This window comes from Pseudorca crassidens, chromosome 8 (assembly GCF_039906515.1).
Source record: "Pseudorca crassidens isolate mPseCra1 chromosome 8, mPseCra1.hap1, whole genome shotgun sequence".
NCBI lineage: Eukaryota > Metazoa > Chordata > Mammalia > Artiodactyla > Delphinidae > Pseudorca > Pseudorca crassidens.
This window is the reverse complement of record NC_090303.1, coordinates 89256344-89282781: the sequence shown is the minus strand read 5'-3', so window position 1 is coordinate 89282781 and position 26438 is coordinate 89256344. Positions and strand designations below refer to the sequence as shown.

General features: G+C 39.7%; 1 protein-coding gene across 9 annotated transcripts in view; it reads right to left on the bottom strand.

Moving 5' to 3' along the window:
• Positions 1-63: 63 nt before the first annotated feature.
• CALD1 (caldesmon 1) overlaps positions 64-26438 on the bottom strand; it is a 181670-nt gene continuing 155295 nt past the window's right edge. For 5 of the 9 annotated variants that reach the window (XM_067747066.1, XM_067747074.1, XM_067747067.1 and 2 more), the window contains 9 exons: positions 24712-24854; positions 20425-20683; positions 17726-17866; positions 13095-13138; positions 12915-12996; positions 10959-11096; positions 10403-10498; positions 4741-4865; positions 2580-2613 (listed from right to left, as the gene is read on the bottom strand). In XM_067747066.1, the coding sequence (XP_067603167.1) occupies positions 2595-2613; positions 4741-4865; positions 10403-10498; positions 10959-11096; positions 12915-12996; positions 13095-13138; positions 17726-17866; positions 20425-20683; positions 24712-24854 (1047 nt within the window). In that variant the 3' untranslated portion in view covers positions 2580-2594. Of the gene's footprint in view, positions 2372-2579; positions 2614-4740; positions 4866-10402; positions 10499-10958; positions 11097-12914; positions 12997-13094; positions 13139-17725; positions 17867-20424; positions 20684-24711; positions 24855-26438 lie in introns of those variants that run through there. The other 4 variants (XM_067747069.1, XM_067747075.1, XM_067747072.1 and 1 more) reach the window with 3 other exon arrangements.

Here is a 26438-nt window from a genome sequence, read left to right as displayed (position 1 = left end):
TTATTACATCAGATAGAACTCTTATAATCAATATAGTACATAAAAATAAGTGAGGCAAAGACATTTGGAGGAATTCCATTTATTGTGGATGCATTTTCACAATATATATTTATTGCAGCGATCAATTATCAGTGAAAAATATCGTGTTTATAAAATTTTTAGGAATGGCAGATTCACAGAACATGCTAGTCACCTTGCAGTTTTACTTCTTAAAAAGATAACAGAGAGAATTGTAATCAAACAAGTAAACAAGGAATTTTTCAAGAAATTAAATCCAAACTGAACAAAATTCTACCCTAAAACTTATTCCATCCAAATATTGGAATAAAAGTCAGGATCGATCGATATATTCTCTTCTTAAATTTAGACTTTCTAGAAAAAAACATATAATAGTGATCAGGAGAGGCTCTTATTCAAAAGTACAACAAAGAAATGTTATCTTGCCATAGGACTTAATTCAAACTTTGAGCCATTTCACTCGAATGCTGGGAGGCAATGCCAACTCAGGCACTGCATGTGAATTCTAGTTCATCTTATCATAGACTCATGTCTACTCTGTCATGGATGGGTGACTTATGCAATATTGCTGGCTTTACTTTCTTTGGCCCAGATGTGCTAAAAGCTAGAGGATTCAACAACTCTACTGATTTATGAGGAAAATGGACTTTGGAAGGCACTGGTCACTCCTCATGCCAGCCCTACCCTGGCTAGCTCTCCCAGGGGAACACTGTGGATTAGAAAAGAGTCATTTGGGAGGCTCCCTCGTTGTGTAGGAATTGAGACTAAGACAATTTTGGTAAGTCATGAGGTATACATTTATAGAACTACACTATATGTATATCTCTATGCTAGAACATATTGCCAAGACACTGGAGTACTCTTTTATCATCTATTGTGAAGAATAGATGAACGCTTATTAGCTAAAATAAGATCTGATACCTGGATTGGGTGTGTACAAATGACGAGTTGATAGACTCTTAGGGAAAAAGGTAAAACTAATAAAAATTACATATATTTTTTGAAAGTTCAACACATTATCAACTTATGGCAAGTGCCAATGACTAATAAAGGTAGAAAAGTAAACTAAAAAGATGTTTCGGTAAGTTAAAGATGGAAGTACTGTCATGACTCCTAAATATTGGCTTTTGCTTACTTTTCTGCTTCCAGAGATTACCCAAAGTTGGTCGTAGTACACCTATTCATGGAATTCCAATCTGTACAACTTTGTCACTAAAATTCTCGTGTTTAAATTTTAGAGAAGGAAGAGACCTCAGACATCATCTAAGCCAACCGATTGTGAACTTGATTCTTAAGAATGAAGTTTGGAGCAAGCTTTGAGATTTAGTACAATTCACACTGGACTTCAAGACTGCTTTTAATTATAAACTAAATACTATGCTTTATAGAAAATGTCAATTCATTTTGACATTTCTAATCTCTTTTTTATAGGTTATTGGGCATTGGAAACATATCGATACCTATTCTGCCATGTTTCTATTGGCAAATATGAAATATTAATATAATATTGTGATTTTTAATTTTTAAAAAGCAGTGATATTGGCTAGTTACAGGGACATACTGCTAAATATAATAGCCTAGCACATAAAAAAGCTTTCTACCATTAGTGTGTTTGTATATGTGTATGCACATACATACATGATCACGTCATCTAAAATGTGGTTCACTATCACTACCAAAGAAATCCACAAAGCAACCAACCTAAAGAAATCAGTACCACTGTCAGCTAACATCAAAATCCAATTTAGATATTCATCAGCATGAAAAAAGTAATACCTTAACAGTACATCTTTTTTTTTTTTAAAGACAATCATTATTGTAGTATCTAAAATCTGAAGTGGGTGACTTTCACAAAGTGTTATAATTGCCTACTAAGATAATTTCTTCCATGCTTTATTCTAAAGTGCAGAAACAACATGATTTCTGTATTTAAAAAACAAAAAAACAAAAAAAAACACTATGGTTCATTTTTCTGGATACTGCACACATTCCTCAGGCAATTTTCAACTTGAATCTCCTTTTGTTGACTTCCGATGTGGTTACTATCACTGTTCAGACACAGAGTTATGATGATCAGTAGAAAAGTCTCTATTTCACAGCATGGGTTTCTTTAGAAACAGGCTCCTGTGCAAAGGCAATACTTTTACCATGAACATCTCTAGACCGTGATTATTAAATATAGTGATAATATACATGGGTTTACTGGGATAATGAAAAACAAAACAAAAGGAAATGAACCCAATTTAGTAAATCAACATAAATATAACACAGAGCAAATGAGCCCTCTTCAACTGAGCTGGTCCGGCATCTTGAGCGGCTACTTTGGGTTCTTTCTTGAACTGTCTCAGACCTGCTAAGAGAAGAGAGCTTTAAGTCGTCAGGCCATGGTCTTTCAGCCAGACATTTTGTGTCAGAATTAAAAAAAAAAAAAAAAGATAATATGGCAGGAATAAATGTCTATGAAAGCGAGGATTATTTTTGGCATTCTCTTCAAATATGCTCCTCTTCTTTCAGTCTATCCTTTCTTCTGTTGGTTTTTTTGCTTTCCTCTTTCTTTCTTCTTTATATTCCCCTTTTCATATCTTGATCTTGAGCCTTGCTCATAGCATTCAGGGTCAAGGAGGTTTTTTTTAAACACTACTTACTACAAGGGCCAGGACTCTATACTGTGTGTTCCAGGACAGGCACACATGACTGAATGGCTGTCTCAGCCGCATCAAGGCATGATAGTAAACTGGACTATGCTTATCTTTAGTGTTCTCCTATTTTTTCATTTCCTACCTCCTATTCTTATGCCCCTACCCTTGAAACTTATCTGACCAATGGTCTTATTGTACACCATTTCTTTCCCTCAGCTAGCTGCTAAAAATTCTTGCTGAGGTAGTCACAAATGTTAAAGTGTCGTGAATCTGCAATTTCAAATGCGTTGTACAGTTTCATTTCAAAGGGATTACTGCGTGATACTAATGAATTTGACATTTTGGACCAAAGGAGCTACCTACTTTGCTACCTCACAAACTCAGCTCTGGGCCTGCTGGTTATGTTATTATTATTACTGTAGAAAGAGTTTTGTGGTATAGACCAAGGAGGAGGGGGCAGTATGTATGTGTATGAAGTCTCACCCTGTCACCGTCCCACCTTGTACCACACACATTATTGCATAATTCCAGGGAGTACCATTCATGTTGTATGTGAGTGGTGTTCTCTGAGACCTACCATTCCAGATCATATCTTTACTCTACTTCCTAGAACCCTGGTTCAGAGGAATGTTGTCCAGAGGGGATCTATTAAACCTGTGACGATGGTCTATGGACAGCCGACACCCCCTACTCAGAAAGGAGACTACATAAACATTTAGACTATCATTTCTGAAAGGTCATTTCAAGAAGGGTCATAATGGCTTAGGCCAACAAAAGTTCATTCTTTGTTTAAAAAAAAAAAAACTACAAAATGATTCCCCTCCATTCCACCAGAAGAAAATTGTGCAAGGAACTTTAGAACTTTACATTTTCTGCTGAATATGCAATCCTAAAAAAAAGCAGCATGTATAAGGGTTAAGAATGCAGGCTCAGAAGAGACTGCCTGAGTTTAATCCAGGCTTTGCTCCTAATTTGCTGTGTGACTTTGAGAGAGGTACTTAATCTCTCTGTGCCTCATTCTCCTTAACTCTAAATGGGGGTAATAATAATGGTGATTGGAGAGTCAAATGAAATAATGTAGGTTGAGAAGGCATATAGTGGATGCTCATTACATTTTAGTGGTTTGTAATGGTGAAAATTATTACCGGTACTTTGAATATATTTAGCAGTTATTTAGAAAACTTAACTAATAGAGAAGATGCAACACACTCAGGAAGCTGCACCAGACTTATCAGCACGTCGTAGAAAGTAGGAAAGAGGAAGCAATTCTCTCCCTTCGGTGAGTTGTAGAGATTCTTCAGTTGCCTTTGAGATGTTCTTCAGTCCTGAGTTTGCTTAAAAAGTGCTTCTGGGTATAGAGTTCTACATCAGCCCATAAGCAGTCTATTCTAATCTTACTTATTGTCGCTCTCTGATTTTTCTCTTTTCAATTTTCCCTCTACCAAGGGAGAAGAGTGGAATTATTACTTGAATGGGGAATTAGGAGTTGAATTAGCTCCTTGTACAACAAGGGGTCCTATTTTTAGTTTGTGCATCATTTAGATATTGACCACAGGCCACTTTGTGAAGGATGAGCAGAAGGCCAAAGAAAGACAAATCCAAGCATTCTTAGCCATTAGTTTTCATAGGGTAGCAAATTTTGCTAACTTTTGAATATTATTTCAATTTTTTTGCCGTAACAGCCTTGAGTCCTAGGCTGCTGGCAATGTAACCCCTTAGAATGGTTCCAGAAAGCAGATTTGAAACTACTCAAGGAGACAGACATTCTTTCCTAGGTGATCTGCAAATTCTGATTTCCAAGCCTGGACCTTGTAAGGAAATGTAGACCATGGTTATACCACACAGCCTTCTGTTTTCAACACCCCTACCATGATGGTGTTTCTAGAATGTCTTACTGGGAGCCATCCCACAGATCTAGACTATTTACCTTGTATGACTGACAAACCTACCATGCTGAAGGCTCCGTGACATTGCCTTTCACGGTACCATACACAAGTCTTTAGAAACTGATGGTTACCCAGACAAGACTCTCTGGATCAGCATTATTTCTTTTTTGACCCTGGGACAGCATACTGCAGGATACAGCAGGAAGAGAACCTGTGGAAAACAAATCTTCCAGTAGATTACCTTAGTGGGGGAAGTGACCTTGTCCACAGATTGCTTTTCCCAGAGGTTCCGCTTGCCAGATACGTCTCCTGGCCTCAAATCCTAATGAAGAGAAAGCAGAAAAAAATGATGGGTGGCTCTTCATATTTTCTGGCCAGGTCTAAATAAATCACCACATCTGCTGTTTGTTTATGTGTGTAATACACTTTATCCTAGTCATCTGAAATGGGTTGAATCAAAAGGATCGTTAGCCGTTGTTTGTTTGTTTGTTTGTTTTAACATCTTTCTTGGGGTATAATTGCGTTACAATGGTGTGTTAGTTTCTACTTTATAACAAAGTGACTCAGTTATGCATATACATATGTTCCCATATGTCTTCCCTCTTGTGTCTCCCTCCCTCCCACCCTCCCTATCCCACCCCTCCAGGCGGTCACAAAGCACCGAGCCGATATCCCTGTGCCATGTGGCTGCTTCCCACTAGCTATTTTATATGGACCCTGACCTATGCTGTGACAGGAGAATGGGCTGAAACTATCCAGCATTTAGGTCCTGTCTTTCACCAAGGACTTAACTGTTTATTGACCAGTAAAATTGGAATATAAGCATATTTAAAATGAGATAGCCAATTTTTAACTTTCTATGTCCTTAGAAGTGAATCGAGCATAGGTTAGTTTTAAATAATTTTGAGGGGGTTGGAAAAGGACCTCACCCCTTGCCAATTAACTTTTCTTTGGTGCCTTGCCCATGGCCCCCAGCCCTTATGACTTTAATGTGTACCAGCTGGACTTCCAATGGCCAACACTGCATCTCTTTGCATGAGGACTTCCTCTGGCTGCAGATGCTCACTTTGCTCCCAGGAGGCAGGCTGGACATCCAGAGAGTTAACACCCCCAGGAGCAGTCTTCAGCCACTCACTCATGAGATTTGGTGCAAGAATATTTCTCAGACTCGCTCACGCCTCAGGTAGGATACCTCGGAAGCATGTGTTTTGTGGTGGCTTTCAGGCTTTCCCAGCAGGATTATGTTTAACAGCCCACGTAGTGACTTGCTTAATAAACATTCTTTATTGGCTGACTTCTTTTCCTGCCTCACTTCCTGTAGTGTTTTCTTCATGTCTCAAGTAAACTACTTGCACATGAACCACTATTTTAGGGTTTGCTTCTGGGCAGCCCAATCTAAGACATTTTTCTAATTGCACTTTCCTCAGATTAGAATCATTTTGTGTTTCCTGAGGAGCAAGGGGTAATTCAGAAGTGTATCAGGAGCACCTAGCCCCGTGAAATTAAACATTTACTACAAAGTGTACCCATAAGAGAAAGTGACAGTTGATGACATATATGAGAACATGTAAAGATCTTGGGAAGAAAACACTAAAATATGATCGATGACAGCTATATATCTTTGAATCTTTATTTACTACCTCATAATTAATTTGGTTTGGATAAGGATCCAAATTTCTGTTTCCATTTACTCTTCTTCCAGCGTTTGCTTATATGAATACTTGGCAAAGGTAGTCTGTAGAAAATAAATGTGTTTTACTGAAATAGTAATGTTGATTTTGGCAAACCCTTTTCTCATTAGGAAGGCAAAGCTAACAGCAACTACGTTTATCCATGGACACCAGTCTAAATGGACATGTATTTTTCTTAGTAGATACTATTGAGATTGCAACACTAGAAATGCACTGGTTAAAAACATTACCGTGTGAAGCAGTTCAGATTTGCCTTAATCTTACTGAATTTCTGGATTTTCACTGTGACATGGATTCCTGATATTCTATTAGAGAGTTACACCTATTTAACTTGGAACCAGTAAGCAACAAATCAGGTTGTTTTTGAAGAATTCCACTACGTACGCCAATGGAAGTCGAAGCTGCCAAATTGTCTGGAAGACTGTTTTAAAAATTTGGAAACTATAATTAGGAACATGCTAATGGAAGCTCTGGAAAGTGGCTATTACTACTTTATTTATTTGATTCATATAAGAAAAATATTTTTCTTTCACATGAATACCCTTCCACTAAAGAAAATGAATTGTATTTTCCTTGAATCCTACCTATGAATCATTTGAGATCACTTAAAGAGTTAAAGAGTCCATTTTAAGAAAATATGAACATCTGAGCAGTAAATTGGCATTTTAACTCAAATGGGAAATATAAATGAAATTACCTGACCAGCCTACATTTTAGAGAAAGACCCACTCCAGAAGAAGAGGGAGAAATGAAGGCAGGGAAGCAGGTTTCCAGTCAACCAGAGATCAAAGAATGAAGAAGAAAATTCAGCTGAGAAAGACAATGTTGGGGTTTTTTTAAACAAAAAGAAAGACAAATTAGCATTTTAATTGCTGTATATAACATGTAGTTTAGACACAAAGAACAGACTAACCAGATACAACAGACACACTTAGAACTGAATTCCAGTTACAAAGTTATACTGAAGTCCTATAAATTCTACCCACAAATAGCAATAGACGTCTCAGTAAAGAATCAGGTGTAGATCAATGTTTAAATAAGTTACTAGTTTTCAGAGACCCAAATAATATTGATTTGACAAGCTTTTGAGCACTTTTAATTATATGAAAATTAATGCATAACTAGTAGCAGAGGATGCTTTTTCTCTTCAGTGAACTTTAGAACCGGACACTAATCCCATGGATTACTCTTTTCCTGGTTCTTGAGGTTTCACTGGGTGAGCACTCTTTTGGTAAAAGAATTTCTCTCTGATTTTTCCTTAATGGCCACATGCCATATGTCTGCAAACGCAAACCCAGGCTTCCCTTTCACCCATACACGCCAAGGAATATAAACAAGGGGTTGAGAATAAATCACCTCTGGTCGCAAATTAGAAGGGAGCCTTTGGGAGCCTCCTATTTGCTGCTGTCTTTAGGTAATCCTCTGACATCCTGGGTTCAGGGTCAGTCTGACCAGAATCCCAAGGGTGTCAAACTCACAGGCCTGACATGAAGGGCCAGGCTGGAAACAACATGCCTGAAGAGGCTGGTGTAAGAAAATTTTAAAAAAGAAGGAATCAAGTTAAAGAATGCATGCCTCCACACCTTAAAAACATGTTCAAATTATAATTTAAAAGAAGGAATATAGGGCTTCCCTGGTGGCGCAGTGGTTGGGAGTCTGCCTGCCGATGCAGGGGACGCGGGTTCGTGCCCCGGTCCGGGAGGACTCCGCATGCCGCGGAGCGGCTGGGCCCGTGGGCCATGGCCTCTGGGCCTGCGCGTCCGGAGCCTGTGCTCCGCGGCGGGAGGGGCCGCGGCGGTGAGGGGCCCGCGTACTGCAAAAAAAAAAAAAAAAAAAAAAAAAAAAAGAAGGAATATAAAGCAAAATGGCCCTGACTACACAGATCTTAGCTGCAGGCCGCCAGTGTCACACACCCCCGGGAAAGACCTAGACAAAATTCTTTGCTTGACCTGTCTTTCTAAGCTGCCTTCCGGGACTTAACCTTTTGCCTGACAAGTTTTATGTATCTGCAGGATCCGTCCAGCCCTTTCCAGCAGTTTGGACATTTTCATTTCTTTTCTGCTGGATCCGTAGTGTCTGTGAGTTACCCTCCTGCCTTACTAAATTCCAAGTTATATCTTTCCCCAAAGAGACTGCCATACTGCTATTCATGACGTGGCACATTGCTGGGCCTACTACTCTTGGGATGTGCACAAAGCTCAAAGTTATATATTAAGTACGATCTACTCAAACTGCCCTTTTATTTGCAACATCAATTACACCTTGCTTTGTTTCCACCTGGCCTTTATTCAGGAAGCCACACTAACGTACCAAATCCAATGGGACCTGGGGAAGGAGAGATCATTATGATGTATACTACTTGCCACATTCTTCCTGCCTTTTCTCCTCTATCCTCTAGTAGACAGTCTAGCAAATTACTTACTAAATACTAGATAAAGCAGGCAATGATTTTGTAATTTCCCTGTAATGCCTTTTTGTCCTGCCATTTTTAGGAGGCCGTCAATAACTCCAGAAAATGGGGCTTTCTGTGGAAACCTTGACTCATTTATACCTGTTGTAATAATAACTGTATTGAATCTTTTTAACCCTCCCATTAGGGTGACATAGATGATAGGCTTATCGGTTAAAGTGTTGATAGAAGAGTATGGGTCAAGTCCTGAACCAAATACATGAGTATAATCTGGGATAGAAATGAAACAGGTTGCAAATACATGTGTAAAAGTGACCATCTCCTTTAGCAATGTACCATACTCATCAAAGAAGAAAAACATATACCCTTTTCTCTTTATCTTTGCTGTAATGAGAAACCTTCAGTGTGTCCACGAACTTGCTGAACTTGTATTATATGCAGTGTTTTGGGGGAGAGGGTCTTTACATTTCATTAGGTTTTCAAAGGTGTCCATAATTCAAAAAGGTTAATAATCACTGATCTGGAACCACAAAACTTTATATAAACTGCCATTTAAAAAATAATTTCCACTCTTTATGTCACCTGAGGTGTTGGGGAAACTCGAGGCACTAAAGATCACATACCTTGTGGGTATGACCCCTCACCTCGACTGTCTCCTTTTATAGGGCCCCTTTCCCATATCTACTGGGAGAGGAAAAAGATTTTCTTTTCAATATATTAAGACTGTCCAATTGTAAATTGGGTTTACATTAGTTTTATACCTCTTGTGAGGCCCATATGCAGAGAAGCTCAAGCTGAATATTAATTGACTACAAGGAACTGTACCCAAGAAAAGTATGGACATATTTCCATTCTTTTCTTTTTAAATTGGAAAAGTGATAAAACTTTAGTGAATTTGGAGATTAAATATAGAGCAAAGGGATGCAACTAAATGCTCAACAGTGCAGAGGCCTAGGATTTGGAAAGCTCTTCTTCTACCTCTGGAATGGGGGGGTTGTGACAGTTGAGCCTTTGCTGCCTTGGGTACCAACAAAGGTATAAAAGCCAGCTTAACAGAGAAAGTTCACCAGTATACAGTAGGGAGCTTAATAAGGTTTTTGATTATAACGATAAATGCAAGGCAATGACCAAATACATTCAATGAAAAGGTTAAAAGTATATTTTTATAGTAAGATAGCCGCACTTAATAAGAAAATTTTAACTTTCCAAAAATAACATTCATAACCAGTTTTTATAGTTTCTACTTTTACGGTTGTTTTTTTTTAAAAATGGCTTTCCTTTGGAGGTGTTGACAAGAAAATTACAGCAATTATTTCAACAAATACCCAGTAACTGTATTTTTGTGTTAAGTTACAGAAATTAGGCAAATTAGAAAACATGGATTCAAATAGCCAACATACACATTCTTTTGGGAATAAGTCTAGGGGTGCTCTTGACAGAGAAATGGCCAAGATAATTTGACATTTTCATTTTCAAATTCCTATCTGTAATTTATAGAATAGAAGCTAAACATGCAGACCAGTTAAGAGTGTAAATTTGAACTGCCTCAACGCTCTGGGTGGAGAGGTGATGGTCCCATTTTACCTTCTGGGTAATTATAGTGCTCGGGACTGTTCTCCCTCAATCTGAAGCCCTCCTTGTTTGTTATTCAGCAGTCACGGCCTTGTTTTTCCCAGGCAAATAGACCAACAGCCTGTTTTCTTCTGTTGCTGGAAGCTGAGCTATGAGACAAATTCAGAAGAACCTGGAGCTACTTACAGAAGGTTTGGGAGCAGGTGACTTGTTTCCATCTGGGGTTTTGGTAAGCCATTCATTGATGCGGCTGGAGACCCCCACCTTTAAGCCAGCTGTTTCCTACAAAAGGCCAAGCATCTCATATTAAAGAAAAAAAAAACCTACCTGGAAAGAAAATTTCAAAGCAACCTCAAAATAATATCCAGTATTATTTCACATAACACTGATCAATTATTGATCATTATATTGAATATTTTGACAAAAATAAACCTTAAACCTGATATTTAAAGAGTATGTTATCTGGTGTTCTTCCCCCTGCACTTCTCCTACCCCCAACCCCAAGGTCAGTGATTAACTCTGGGTACTGCATTTAGAGGCCTGTGGCCAGAACACAGTGCATAGTCTATTAGCCTCTTCCTGAGCTTGCTTTTTGGTCAATGCAAAAGTAAGTAAGAATTATACCTTTTTCACTGCTTTTGTAATTAACTGTGATTCCTAAAAAAAAAAAAAAAAAAGAAAAAGAAAAAGAAAAAAGAAAAACCCAACCTCCAAAATTAAAAGACGGCAATCCTCTGCTCACCTTATTTGGCGTGCCTGATGCAGTGGGTGATGAGAACACATTGCCTTTCTCCCACATGCTCTTGATGTTGCGGACACCTTCGGCAGGAACAGGAAGGTCCGAGGCTGCTGGCTTCGTAGGTTTTGCAGTTTTTGTTCCCTGAAGTATGTGAATTATTTTTAGGATTGGTGCTGGTAAGTTTGCACTCGTAAAACTATAGTAAGCTTGTCTTCTTCAACACTATCACTTAACAAATTCACTGTGTAAATGCCTTCACCAAAAATGAGAGTCATAATTTCTGTTGTGAAAGTACATTCTGATGACATCTCTACCTCCAAATAAACCATTATATCTACTTCAGAGGATCTTTCAAAAGTGAAATATGCTTTTCATTGGGACTCCATTTCTTGTTAAGGTGATATGCTACTTCATTGCTACAACAGACACTTCTTGAGTGCCTGCTGTGTGCAGGGCACTGTGCTAGGCTCTGGGGACGTGGTGGTACGCAAGACAGTCCACTCTGTAAGCTGCAGTGGACTGACATTAATAGGAGAGACAGTAATTAGTTATACACTATTATTTCACATTGTAGTAAGTGCTATGAAAGATGAGTGTGGTGCCGTAAGCATGCCAAGAGAGCACACGATAGGACAGTGGTACTTAGTTTAGGGGGGCAAAGAAGGCTACTCTGAGGATGTGACATTCAGACCCAGATCTGATGGAAGACTTGAAAGAGGCTGGTGAACGAAGGAGAAAACACCGCTCCACGCAGAGCTAAGAGTACATGCCAAGGACCAGAGACGGGGGTGTACTAAAAGACTGAAAGACTGAGAGACCACTGCATGGAGACTGGAAGGAGGAATGAACGGGTGTAAACAGAAAGGTGTGCATTCAAGATACTTTTCCAGCAGTAGTGATGGGCGTACCCCAAATCATGCAGTTTCTCTCCTGGCCCTGCTTTGGGGCCTGTGGCATGTGTCATCAAGGTGGGCAGCCAGGGTGAGTGGCACCATTGCTGGACTATGTGAAGCCTGGAGCCACAGTTTTGGCTTCATTAACCCTGTTAGAGCTGTGATCAATTCAACCACAGAAAATAACTATCTGCAATTTGTCTTATAATTTAGCGGCCATTTAATCTTCTGAAAATCTCCTCTTGAATGTTAAGACTTGATTATTCACTTGATAAATCACCCAGACCTCTCTCTTTCTTATTCCCTCTTAACATTTGTTATGAACTATTTTATAGGTATCTCCACTCTGCAGTACAAAGGAGAGGAGAAATCAAATGAAACTGATCCAATTACTTCAGAGCAGGCAACTAAAACCACTGACTAAAGTCTACACAAAGGAGAAAAAAACCAGGATCACATCTTGATCAATGGCACCCTACCCTCTTAGTGTTTTGGTACTTGGAAATATAGTACATTATTTCTGAATAGAGTAACACCCCTAGGTCAACTGGGCGGAAAAAATGTTGGATTAGACAGAAGCATAAAACTATGATCCTTCATATATAAAACAATCCATTTGAAATTCATTAAATTCCAGCTGGCTATCATCTTTATATTAACTTATACTACCAACTTATTTGATAATAAAAGTTCTTATAGATAAAAGAGGACTAATCATGGTTGTAAGGGGCCTGTTTAAAACTATATATGGGAACGCCTTTTATAAGGAATTAAGAATATTGAAGATATACTTGTGAACACATAAATAATATATTTAAATAACAATAAACTCATTCATTAAAAAAAGTAACACCTTCACTAAAGAATACAGGTGGAAAGTAGTAAACAATAATTTATTTAAAACTCTTCTATAATGTGTCTTTATTATTGTTTTCTCTCTAACTAGTTATAAAACATCATTAACATTCTAACACCACTGGACTTGATTATTGTCCTAAGTGTTTCTATGATTATTTATATAATCAGAGTTGATTTGTTTGACCATAACTCTGAGGACATCTCTCACCTCAATTGCACTGGTGTATTGCTCCAGTCTGCTGTCAATCTTGGAGACTACTGCTGCTTGATGAGTTGGTTTAACACCACTGCTAAGTAAATAAACACACACATACATACATAAAAATGAGAGAATTTTTCCATACATATAATGGCTGATGGTTCTCAATTCAACAATCAACCATATTACCTTTTCTGCACAGATTTATTCAAAAATTCTGCTCGCTCTTCTATCTAGGAATTGGAAAAAAATAAAACCAGTTAATATTTTCAGTTTATAAAGTGTTTCTCAGCCCATACTACTATCTTCCCTGAACACGGGGAATAAAAGTACCAACGAGTGTCAAAGAGTATGAGGGTGCTGTGCACAGCACCTCTGCTAGAGAGGAAAACTACGTACAAGGTATTTGATAATGAGGTTTGGGAGACGAAGGTAGGACTGGAAGAAAATAGAGAAATGTGAAGTTCTGGAGACAAAGTGGAATTAAAATGCCTCTGAAATAATATAAATCAAGGGCAAAATAATTACATTCCAAGACTAAAACAATTTTTTTTTTTGCTTTCTGATGTACTTTAAATTTTTTTCCATTATTTTTTATTGAGGTATAAATGACATATTACATTACACTAGTTTTAGGTATACAACGTAACAATTTGATATTTATATATATAAGAAAGACAACCAGGAACTGTGAACTATTCACTTACTGCTTAGCCTGATTTTCTAATTTGACAGCTGTCAAACCGATTGCTGAACTTAATTTGCCCTGAATATAGGAGATGGGGGTGGGGATGAGTGAAACCGGGGCACAGCTCATCAGGAATGCTGAGGCCTCTCATGAAGGCCCTATTAGTCCAAGTGGGAAATAAGGAAATAAGCCCAGAGAAACCGCTATGGATATACACCGATGGGCAGTTTAGTCATTTTTAATAAATTCTTTTTTTAAAAGCCAGAAATTTTGCTACAACTAAAGCTGCTAAATCAAACATTATATTTTACTGAAACTGCATCACTCAAATCCAGATGTTCTTTATAAGTCAGCAAATATCTGTTGACTCCTCATGATACCCAACTCCAGGCTAGAAATATCCTCTGCCACGCATCACCTATCATCAGCAAATAGTAACAGCTTCTTTGCATATGACTGCATGTGCAAAGCACACAGGTCCATTTTCTGCCCTGTTCAGGGCAGCCAAGGAATCTACTAGGCTACAGTTACCTTAGGCTGGTGTGGTTGACCGTCCCCTACAATCTTTAAGATGTCATGGCTTTTTCTGGACTGTTGGCCTGGGACTCATGGATTATTAATAAATACCCTTAAGCTTTTTGGAAAACACGTTTCACTCCTAATATCAGTCGAATAATACTTTTAAAGATGTTAGTTAAGCACTTCATCCTTTCCAATGATTTCTTACAAAGATAAAATCAAACTCATCAAACATAAAACTTTATGCAAAAGAATGCTATAGGTATCCCTGAGTTTATGAGATGTAAAGGGTCTTAAATCTTATTTTTCTGATTTTAACATAAACTTAGAAGTGCATTTCTGGAGAAAAAGTTCCCAGTTGAATGAGGTAAAACACATTAGAACCATGCAATGCACTGGCACCTTTAATATTATTCACCCATCTATCCATTCTGATTTAACCGTGTCAACCTGTCAGTCAAACAACCAACCAACCAATAAATTATATGTGAGTACTATTATATAAAGTTGAACACCCAACGATGTATGAGACAGGGTTCCAATTATTTAAGGAGTCAGTAGGGGAGACTAGTAGAACACATAAATGAAAAATTTTAAATTCAGTGGTAGGTACCATATTAAAGATAAGAAAATGGGGGAGTTCGAGAAGGCTTTTCAGATGTTCTGGTATTTGAGCTGAGATTTGTAGTTTATAGTTTACACAGCTTTATAAATGAGTTCATGAAAGTGAGGGTGGGAGTGCATGAGTTAGAGGGGAGAGGACATTTCTAGCAGACCAAACACATATACAAAGATTTGGGGAACCAAGAGGCATGTAGAGTGGTGGGACTGAATAATGGAGAACAATTCAGCGTGGGGAAAGGCCGGTGGAGAGGGGAGGCAGAGATGAGACTTGCTCTTTGTAGCACCTCTAGCATCGTTCTGACTCGGGGATCATCTTCTTAACCTTGGCCATCACATTTATTCACACTACAGAGGCTCTCAGACCCTACCTTCTCCTTTTGTATCTACAATATTCAATATAGCTTGACTTCATTATCACATTATATCAGGATTTACCATCCATTGCTGATGTACTCTTGTTGGAAAATTCCTGCCCTTAGTGACTCTGGGTAATGTAACAATTTGTACTAAATTTGTAAATTAAATCTCCTGCGTAAGGAGTTTAAAGGGGGAAATTGGTTCTTCTGAAGACCAAGAGGTGGCAGTGTTGTCCCCGTAAAACTCAAGGGAAAACCCCACACATTTCAGCAAACTGGCGCTCTCCTTACTCCACACTCCTTCCACCATCAGTATATGAAAACAATAATAATAAAAACAAAATTCTAAATTTAATTTACTTAAAGCTTATTCTTTGCATGTCTTATGTAAGAAAAATCATTCACTGCTAGCATAATTTAACTATGAGTAGCCAGGTTCTGAGCTTCTGAGACAAGGAATATAAGTCATGAGAAATGAACAAAATACACCAGTTGATAATATCTTGAGGTCAAATATCAAATGTTTCTCCTCCCACTGGCACTTGACAATGTTAGCTTGTGACCATTTATAAAAGTTGCAGGGCCAAGAGTATCAATAGTTGCAGGAATTCAATTGTAGGACATGAAATTAAGTTCTAAAACAAGAACCACAGCAGGTTCTTCAAGGCACATACTATGGAGAAAAGCACTAGACTGCCTGTTCTTGAAACCATGTCTCTGTTACACAGAAATTAAAAATGTGTTTTTTCTTTTTTACATATCAACTTTGATTGCTCACACGTGCCTCTCTACCAGAGTGAGTAGACAAAAGCTTTCTGGGAACCCAGGAGTCTGGTTGATGGAAACACTAGAGAAGTTAAGTTGGAAACTAGGTAGAGAGATGTTTGGAGGAGGATGGGTTGCATCCATCCTCCTACTACTGACTACTACTTTCCTCATGTTCCCAAGACAGTTCAAGGAAAGCTTAGCTTGAGTGGCATTTGACGGAAGGTTGAAGGAGAGAGAACATGGTTTTCTTTAATTATTGATGAGCCAGGAATAAAAGGACCCAGACTGAGGAGGCATCTGGTGCCTGCACAGAGACGGTCTGCACTGAGCAGGGTTTGCCTTTCAGCTCTTTCTCCTACAGTAGGTGCATGCAAACTATGGTCCACTTGCCCATGTCCTCCACCCACCCAAAAGCTAAGAACATTTTCCATTGTTAAATGGTTGGAAAAAAGTCAAAAGAATATTTTGTGACATAGGAAGATTTTACGAGATTCAAATTTCAGATCCATACATGAGGCTCACCTACTCAACAAAGCCTCTCTCTCCTCCTTGTGCCCCACTTAGAGACCTCACTGAGCTGGTCGTCTGCACTTCATTACCTTTGTAATTCTTGAATTCTCCTGAGGCAGTCAATTATATTAGTGCCCTAGGGGCAGTGACCTCGCTTTGTGCTTCTCGCCTTCACAGCACATAGCGCACATTAGATTTGTTATAAATATCAAACATTAAATAAGAAAATGCCCCTGTGGTTTAGTTTGGATCCCCCCTGAAGCCGCTCTTAAGACGAGGGTTCAAGTATAAGGAGTTTATTTGGGAGGAGTTAGAACTATGGTGGACTGGGACCCAGACCATTCTAAAGACTAAGTGAAGTTATCTAGGGATAAAACATACTGTTTTTCATGTGAAACAGGTAATAACTGTAAAACGTAAGTAACTGGCTTTTGATCATGTTAGTGTGGACATTAGACCTCACACACAATGACAGATACACACATGCACACATTAACCAGCTGGAGCCTGGCTATGATTCTATACTGGCTTTACCTGTTGTCAGTGCTTTGTAACCTAGCTAGGTTGATGGAAAATGAGGATAAAATAAAAACTGCTCAAAGTTCCAATCCCTGAAGATTCATTCATTCATGCATTCATTCAATAAATACTTGTTGAGTATTTTCACTGTGTCAGGTACTCAAAACACGCTAACTGTATAAGCAAAAACGTGTATTTGAGTGTGCGTTCTTGTTCCTCCATGGCAACCATCCCATCATCTCCCTGAGTCGGCTCCTTCCTGCTCATTCTCTTTTCTTTCAGCAGCACTTCCAAGTCACTAGGAATTGTGCTCTATGAAGGCAGTAGTCGGACCAAACTCATCCTGGCAAAGGAGCCTATCCGAGTCACATTTCATCTCCTCCCATGATAACAGCTTTAAAATTTGACATGTACCATTTCCAGTTGTGCTGCTCTTAATAATGACAAGGGAAAAAAATGAACATTAGCATGAAAAGCAGCTTAAACCTTTAAAATATATTTGCCCACTTTATAAAGTTTAAATGTTTCCATTTTTATTTGCTCAAAGTAATAAGGCATGTGGAGGGCGTGGGTCAGTGAGATCCAGAGATAATCACCAAAGGTCTTTTTAATGTATACCAAAGATCTAATAAACAACAGACAAAAATTTCTCCACTTTATTTCTCTCCTTTCCATATCTTGAAAACAAAAAGAAGCTGTGAAATTGCTGAAAGAAGGAGCAAAAAGATAAATGAAGCAAAACTTTGAATAATCAATAACTAAACCAGGGGCTAAAATCACATTTCTATTATATTTTAATAGACATATTATAAGAAGGTTTTCTGGGGAAAAAGTACCTTGAGAGATGAACCTTTAGGAGTGAAACACTTGAAGGGCTTCTTGTCATCTGATAAGCCATCTTCTGGCATCCTTTGGCGTTTCTCAGCAGCTTCTGCCCTTCGCCTTTCAATCTCTTCCTTTAGCCTCCTCTTCTCTTCCTAAGACAGAAAGAACAAATAACAAGGACGTCAAGATCAGCTTCAAGCCAAAAGGAAAGAGTGCTGTAGGGGAAAGCATAGTCCCAGAGGAAAAAGACCCAGGTTCTAGAAAGGATGCTATCCCTTCCTCAAGGGTGGCACCAGAGGTTAAGCCTGAGCTTGTGAGTCTAACTGTCGACAAGCACTCTGGGCTGCCCCTTCTCAACTGTGTGACCTTGGCCATGTTACTTACCTGCTCTGTGCCTAGGTTTCCTCATCTGTAAAATGGGGTAATAATAATATCCACTGACTAGGGCTTCAACAAGGACTAAATGAGAAAGCCCATGTAAAATGCTTAGACTAGTGCTCAGAATGACCATCATCATTGTCATCATCATCCTGTCAAGTCATCTAGGACTGACCTTCCACTTTGTGCATGTAAAGTATCCCTTCCGCCTGCTTCCTAGGAGAGTTGCAAAGACAAATGAGATGATTTATGTGCAAAGTTATATAAATGTATGTTACTATATTTACTAAATTGTACAAGAGACGATTTCATGGTTGTCCACACCTCAGCTGAGTAGATTATTTTAGATGGTTTGACAAACCTGAAATGGTGTAGATATTGCACCCTAGTGGTGAAATCACAGATGTTTACAATCTGTCTCATTAACCCCTCTGTGCCTTCACTCCTGGCCTAAAATACTCTCCCCTGCCTTCTCATCAAGCTGCATAAACTCTATGAACAATTTTTTGAGAGATTTATGTAGTCTTTGTAGTTTTCAAACTGGATGTTCTCAAGCAGGGACCGGATGTTCATCTCTCAGAGGATGTTGCAGAAAGATCCTGTGTGTTGTGGACTGAATATTTGTGTCCCCCCAAAATCCATATGTTGAAATCCTAGCCCCCCAAAGTGATGGTATTAGGAGGTGGGGCTTTGGGGAGGTGATTAGATCATGAGAGTGACCTTTATGAATGGATAGTGCCCTTGCGAAAGAGGCCCCAGGGAGCTCTCTTACCCCTTCTGCTCTGTGAGGACACAGTGAGAAGACTGCCGTCTGGGAACTGGGAAGCGAGGTCTCACTAGACAGAGAATGTGCTGGACTTTGATCTTGGATTCCTAGCCTCACAACTATGAGAAATAAATTTCTATTGCTTATCAGCCACCCAGTCTATGGCTGTTACAGCAGCCAGAACTAAGACACTGTGCTTGGTGGGAGGTTAGACCGAATCATCTCCTAGGTCCAATCCACTTCTCAGAGTTCACGTTTCTCTTCTGCTTTCATTGATATTCTGCTCCTCTAGATAACAATAATAACAATAATGATAACTATGACTTCCTGAGTGCCTATTATGTACAAGGCACCGTGAATACAATGATTTAATCATCGCCACAATCCTGAAAGTAGATATTTCACAGTTAAGGAAAAGAGGTCTCAGAGTAGTCCAGTGACTCTCCTAAGGTCCCAGCTTGCCAGTGGCAGAGTGTCTGATTCTAAAGCTCTATCATCCCAATTACTTCCTAACCAAAGATCATTGGCTCATTTAGAGCTGGAGTTGAAAGAGACCTTGAAATAATTTATCCAAACTTTGCACAGTTCAGGGAATGTTTGTATAGGATCCACGTCGGAAAGTCATCTAAAGTCTTTTTACATATTTTTTAATGATGGGAGATCACTATCTCCAAAGCTTTGTGGGAAAAGCTCTAGGCTGAGTTGGAGAAGCTGGGTCTCAGTACCAATTCTATCACTTTTTAGTCAAGTAACTTCACACAGGTTACTCAAACTATTTGATTCCCACTTCTTTGTCTATAAAATGAGAATAATGTACCTCAGGATGAAAGGAAAAAATGCACCTTGTAAACTGTAGCAATGCTTACAGTAGTTGGTTAAGCACTTGTTCAGTTTTCAAAATTTGCCTTCTTGTAACTTTATCTGTTTTCAGTTCTGTTTAAAAAGATGGAACAAATTCATCTGTTCATAATTACGGGGTTGCTGCTACATGCCTGGCACTGGGCTGGGTCCTGGGTATACAGTAACAAACAATACTGTCACTGCCTGTGAAAATCTAGTTACTGACTCTTCCACTTAAAACACCCCAAAAGCTATTTTTGAGAATCTTCTCTATAAAACCTCTTCAAATATCAAAAAACAACTATCATGATCATGTGACTCGGTTCTTGTAACCAATCTGCAGACTTTTTCATCCTTCTCTGCTAACTGTTCTTTATTGAGGGACATTACAGGGTCATGGATTAAGACAAGTGGGACCTGGGGAAAATTACAAAAACCTCTCTGTGCCTCAGTTTCCTGATCTGTAAAATGGGGATGAGAAGACGACCCATATCAGAGAGTTCTTAGAATTGCATAAACTAATGTGGATAAAAGTTTTAGAACCATGCCTAGCACACAGCAAGCTGATTAATCTTCAAATGTATTTGTAAGAATTCATGTTCAAAAGAGCAGCAGCAGTTCACCTGGGAAGAAACTATTTCCAGGGCTGGAAGGGTCACCAGAGACACATCCTCAGGGGCTCGGGTAACGTAAGACCCCTGATGGGCCACGCCGCACCCGCCTTACCTCCTCTCTGACTCTCCGCTCGGCTTCCTCCTGCTTCCTCCTCTGCCCCTCCTCCTCCAGGACCTTCCTTCGCTCCTCCCTCTTCTTCTTCAGCTCCTCCAGCTCCAAGGCCGCCTCCTGCTGCTTCTGCTTGAGCTTCTCGAACTCCTCGCTTTCAGTTTCCCCGCGGCGGCGGCGCAGCTCCTCCAGCCGCTTGCCGGCTTCCACTTGGGAAGCACCTTCAGCCTCCTTGGCCTCGCTGGCCCTCCCTCCAGGGCGGCTGCAAAGGAGTTGGACACACGTCTGCCTTCCAGCTCCCCTCCTCCCACCTTAGGGAGGGGATGTCGGTCTGCAGGCTTTGCATCCCACACCGAAATCTCCACTGCCCTCACTGGACAGTGGATCCTCCCACCTGTCCGAGGGGTAAGTTGGGGTCCACCTGGAATCTCCAGGTCTGAATCTGAGTCCCTGCTCTGCCACTTACCCTGGGTTTCCTTGACTGTACGATGGGGGCAAATAGGCACTGTTGGTGGGATTGTAAATTGATGCCGCCACTGTGGAGGCTCCTCAAAAAACTAAAAGTAGAACTGCCATATGACCCAGCAATTCCACTTCTGGGTATTTATTCAAAGAAAATAAAAACAGTGACTCAAAAAGATACATGCACCCCCATGGTCGTGCAGCGTAATTTACAGTAGCCAAGGTATGGAAACAACCCAAGTGTCCATTGATGGATGAATGTATAAAGAAAACGTGGTAAAAATACATACAATGGAATATCATTCAGCCACAAAAAGAAGAAATCTTGTTTAAATACTCATTAACAAGTAGTGAGGGCATTCTTAACTGTATCTGACCATAGGTAGCCCATTTCTGATGCTTTTGTAACAGATGAATTACTACGGTCTAGTATCATTTATTCCATGTAGAGAATGGCACAGTGTTTCTAGCTATGAAGCAAGAAGAATAAAACAGAAAATGAGTTCAAGATTACACAGTTACCAATATTGATCTTATCTGTACGTCTCATGCTTTTAAAATAATGAGGTAGCTCTGAATAAACTATGTCCTTTAGGACTATGCTTTTCAAGCTGCAGCTTGGAAAATCTATTTAGTGGACTGTAATTAGCCTTTAAAAAATGAACTAGAAAACATCAGAGGGCATTGCATGGAACAAGGGAAAAGACCATTTCTTTTTTTTCTTTTTTTTTTTTTTTTTTTTGCGGTACGCGGGCCTCTCACTGTCGTGGCCTCTCCCGTTGCGGAGCACAGGCTCCGGAGGAACAGGCTCAGCGGCCATGGCTCACGGGCCCAGCCGCTCCGCGGCATGTGGGATTTTCCCAGACCGGGGCACGAACCTGTGTCCCCTGCATCGGCAGGCGGACTCTCAACCACTGCGCCACCAGGGAAGCCCAAGATCATTTCTTGATGTGCTTGTTTCAGTTATAAATATATATGTAGATGTGTAATGGGTTATGATGTAAAATTTCTTACTAGAAGTTGAGGTTAAAAAGTTAAAAAAATATTGTGCTACGTTCTTGATGGTTAAAGATGAACTTTTATTTTTAACTCATTCAAGGTTAGAGCGTCCCTTAAAACTTGGTATTGCTTTTTCAGTCTTAAAGGCCCATAGGCCTGTGACTCCAGAGAGGAACTCTCCCCTTTCAGTTAAAGTCTCTCCATCTTCAGAGATGAGTTTACTCTCTGTGTTCATCGTGTTAGTGTTTGGTAGGACTGAAAAACACATGCCTAGAGAAACTTCTCTGGATTCCACTAGGTGTCACTCAGTCTTTATATTGGGCATTCAAATGCCCATCATTAGGGACTGGTTAAATAAATCATGACCCATCTACCCAGTGGGACACTCTAACATTAACTGTAGGCTTATATTCACTGGTACAGAAGGCTAGCTAAGATACATTGCTGTGCACAAAGCAAGAATCACTTTAAAATAGAGATTTATAATTATATACACATATACATACTATATGTATATGTGTGTGTGTTTTGAATGTATATACATAGAGAGCATCTGGAAAAAATGTTACTGGTGGTTTCCTTGGGTGATGGGTACTTAACTTGCTCCTTGAATTGAGATTTTTCATGTCACGTTTTAGAGAAAACAATTTAGCTATAAGAAAACGGGTCTATCAAAGGGAACAGTAATTAAATCCAACAAAAGGAGCTATGCTCAAAACAGGAACAAGAGTTCTGTCCACATCACCTCTGCTCAGACATGCAGGCATGCCCTCAGCATTAGGGTAGCACCAATATGGAAATTTCTTCCAGAAGGTTCTTTCCTCTATCCTTGGCTTCGCTAGGTGAAAGTTGAGATGAACATCAGACCTTTCACCGTGAACACAGCTTGTTTTCAGTTAGACTATTAGGCACTAAGCTAAGGTAAACAGAAGCTCTTACTCCCTTCCTGGCTCCTCACCTTATTACTATACGGAGCAAAATGAGGCGTCTCTGCTTCTATCGGCGTCAACTTCTAGCTGAAACTAAAACTAAGGTATGTTGGCAGCTAAACAAAAACTAACAATATGGTGGCAGCTTGTTTCATTTTTTTTCTGCCCAGACATAGAAAAATTAAAGCAAGAGTCCCATTTACGGGTTCTCACTGCTTAATCTGTTGCCATCCCTTGTGACTTCTCTCTTTGAGTTACCCCGTTATCTGGATTTTCAAACGATGGGCATGTTAATTATTAATTTGAGCTTTGACTGAAGCTGGTTGACAAGTTTGCCGATTGTTAACCAAACTTCTTTCTACTGACAGATTTTTTTAAATGTTATTTCTCTTAACAAAATTGTACTCTTATCTACAACACATGTTTTAAACTATCAAGTAATTAAACACTAATATTATTAGGTAATATTCTTTGAATGCTTTTTATGAACCTGACACTGTTCTAGGGCTTTAACACATTAAACTACTGGCGCTTCAGCAAGCTCTGCACTCAGCTTATCAGCCTGAATCAAACCTGATTTCTAGATTTTCTATGAGTTGCTAATAAACTTCATTTTTACATCTACTTTCTTGCCAATCCCAAGAAACATCTATAGGTTCTACGCTTCTCACTCCTTCACACTTTATTTAGTCTTTGAATACACACCTTTTCTTCCATGTGCTTTCGGCTCTCTTTTGGATAATTGTGACTAGGTTTCTGCTCAAATTTTTGTGTAGAAAAATTGTTTGGGAACAACTATATTTACATAACATCTTAGAGCGGCTGGAAATGTCCATCCTTAGTAGTTCCGTTTGCTTCTGGATGTTACACAGGCTTTGGTGTAAGGAACAGTCTGACTTCCATACAATACCTACTGGGAACTTTCTTCTTTGAAGTGTTCCGGAAAACAGGGTCTACAGGCAAGGCGGCTGCCAAAGAACAGCCCCATGGGAATCCATGTTACGGGGACCCAAGACTTTTCCAGAACACCTGGCACAGCAGCCAGGGACGTAACAGAGATTGGAATTTGGCACTAGCGGTTGGAGGGAGTGTGTGTGTAGGAATGGGGCACAGAGAGTTAGGTAGCCAGGTGTCCACGGCAGGCTTCTGCAACTTGAGTCCTTCTACAAAGCTGATGGGGGGCCCTCCATAGTCAACGTACCTAGAAGTGAGGATTTGCCTGCATATACTTGTCTATCTGTCCTAAAATCAATCGCCGTAATGGGGGAGGGGATAAGGAGGGGAAGCTGAAGCTCTGCAAGAGGGTTTCCCAAAACTGGAGCATTAGTTGCATGCCCTCTTCCTCCCTCTGAGAGATTCCCAAGGCAAATTAACAGCAAGGGCTCTCAAAGTGGTAAAGAGAGCTGACTCATTTAGTTTAACCCAATGTTTCCAAAGTATTTGGCCACAGGGAAATCTAAGTTTTATGCAGCAATTTATTTACAACCTTTAGAAAATACATTCTTTAAAATGGTACTGAGAAGGGTCTCTTAGGAAGTTGGGTGGACCATACAGAGAATGAGTCAATGACAACTCCAGTCATGTTTTCTAATAAACTGATCTTACATGAACATATTAGATCAGTGAACAAAAACATGGCTGCCAAGCATGATCTGCCTTGCCAAATAATGGGAAAAGCAGATCAAACCTTGTCTGAGCAATGCCTGCTGGTCTCCTGTTAGTGACTGATAGCCAGACCGGCTGACTGAGTATCTGTAAGACAATGGCCAATGACCTCACAACAAAAGTAGGTTGCCTGTTAGCACATTTCTGTCTGGAAGCACAGGGTAGGGAGACTGATTATTACTATTATTTTTTCACATATGAACACAGTCACTGTTAACTAGCCACAACTTCTCACCTGAAAGTATTCTCAGTGTGTTTAAGTTTGTGGGTCATGAATTCTCCATTCTGCGACTTCATTTCTGTAAATCCCTTCTTTCCATCCAAGAAGCTCTTAACTTCTTTGCTTTCTTTGTCCCTTTTAGTCTTCTCATCTTTGATCTAACCAACGGTACATATCAGGAAGAAACATAATGATAATAATCTTAATTAGGTTTTGGTTGGTATCACCAAATAAGACCCAACATCGTTAGGAAGCCAGAAAACTCAGAAGTAAAACAAACTACTGGAGAATGATGTGGTAGAGCTGGAATCAGAGGAAATTCTTAGAGCATAAGCTGTGGTCCTCTAGCCTCTGAGCAATGACCTTGACCACAATTTTAGGAGGTCAGGATCATCCCTTATTGCACTGAGGTTTTATTTTCGAAAGTAGTGGAGGTGTTACCATTTAGAAACTATTGTGTTCTGGGAACTCCACATAAGAGTGGTTGTGTTCAGTTCCCACTGGGAGGAGCAATTATTAGTGTGGCCTTGATGGGAGAATGGCCAGGTTGCTTGGATGAAGGGCACTTCTTTGAGAAGGACACAGATGTGTTGAGGAGGGAATAAGAAACCTACTGAGCCAGATCTGTCAAGCCAATTTTGGCAGATGTCAGAGGAAGACATTTTAATCAAATGAATTTTAATCAAATGAATTTGATTTTATTTTAATCAAATATTTTTGATTAAATATTTTAATCAAATGAATAACTAGGGTCCCCAGGATAGAAGACATAATAACCCTACTTTTAGCGGGATGACTCAGAGACCTGTGGGGCCATGTTTGTAGTCATCTCAACCACCAAAGATAGAATGGAACAGGAAAAATTCCAGGGTTGACTTTGACTTCCATTGAAGGTAATAATTTAGTCTCTGGAAGTGGCTTTATGATTGTTGTGGAAGACAGAGGAAGGTGAGACATGGAGAGCAGGTGTTAGCTTTAATTTTTTTTTTGTGGGTTTTGTGTTACAAGTTCCTCACAGTAAGTGAGACAGATTATTTCAAAGTATACTGAATTTACATAGCTTTGGGGGGGGGGTAAAGGAGTTCAAATTACTTTATCATCTCTCCCATTCTTAAAAAATGAGTGTGAAAACAGGTGAGGCTCATTATTTCTCATTTCAAGACAAACAGTGACAAAGCACTAACATTATAAAGAAACCTAAGGAGGAGGGTTTGGGCGTAAGAACTCAGGGCTTCAGGGACTGCCCAGGATGGTCTCCCCTTACCTCATCACTCACCTCTTCGCAGCTGTTATAGTTCAGATACCTAACCCCCGCCAAAGTGCATGTTTTACTAAGCAGAGGACATTTTTTTGCTATTTACTGATGAACCTTCGGTAGTCCTTTGCCTGACTGCCTTTGTTGAGTATTATTTGATTAAATTACTATCGATGGACTATTCACTACCATGTTGCCCTAATCAGTTAAGACTTTAATCTTTCTCCGAGGGGCATTTATCTAGGACATCCCTTGGACATGCTGAAGAGGGGGGCTGTTATTTTGCTATTCTCTCTGAGAGCTTTGTAATGCGAGTTTTAGTTCTATTGCTGTCAACAAACTAGCTGTTGCTTTAAGTCACCTAGCTTTTCTGGAATGCTGGCTCCATGTACATAAAAAGAGGGGGGTGCACTAGACGATCCCTTCCTAATCTTTCATCCTGTCATTTCCCTCTTGGCTCCAGATTTGTCCTGAGAGGCGACAGAGA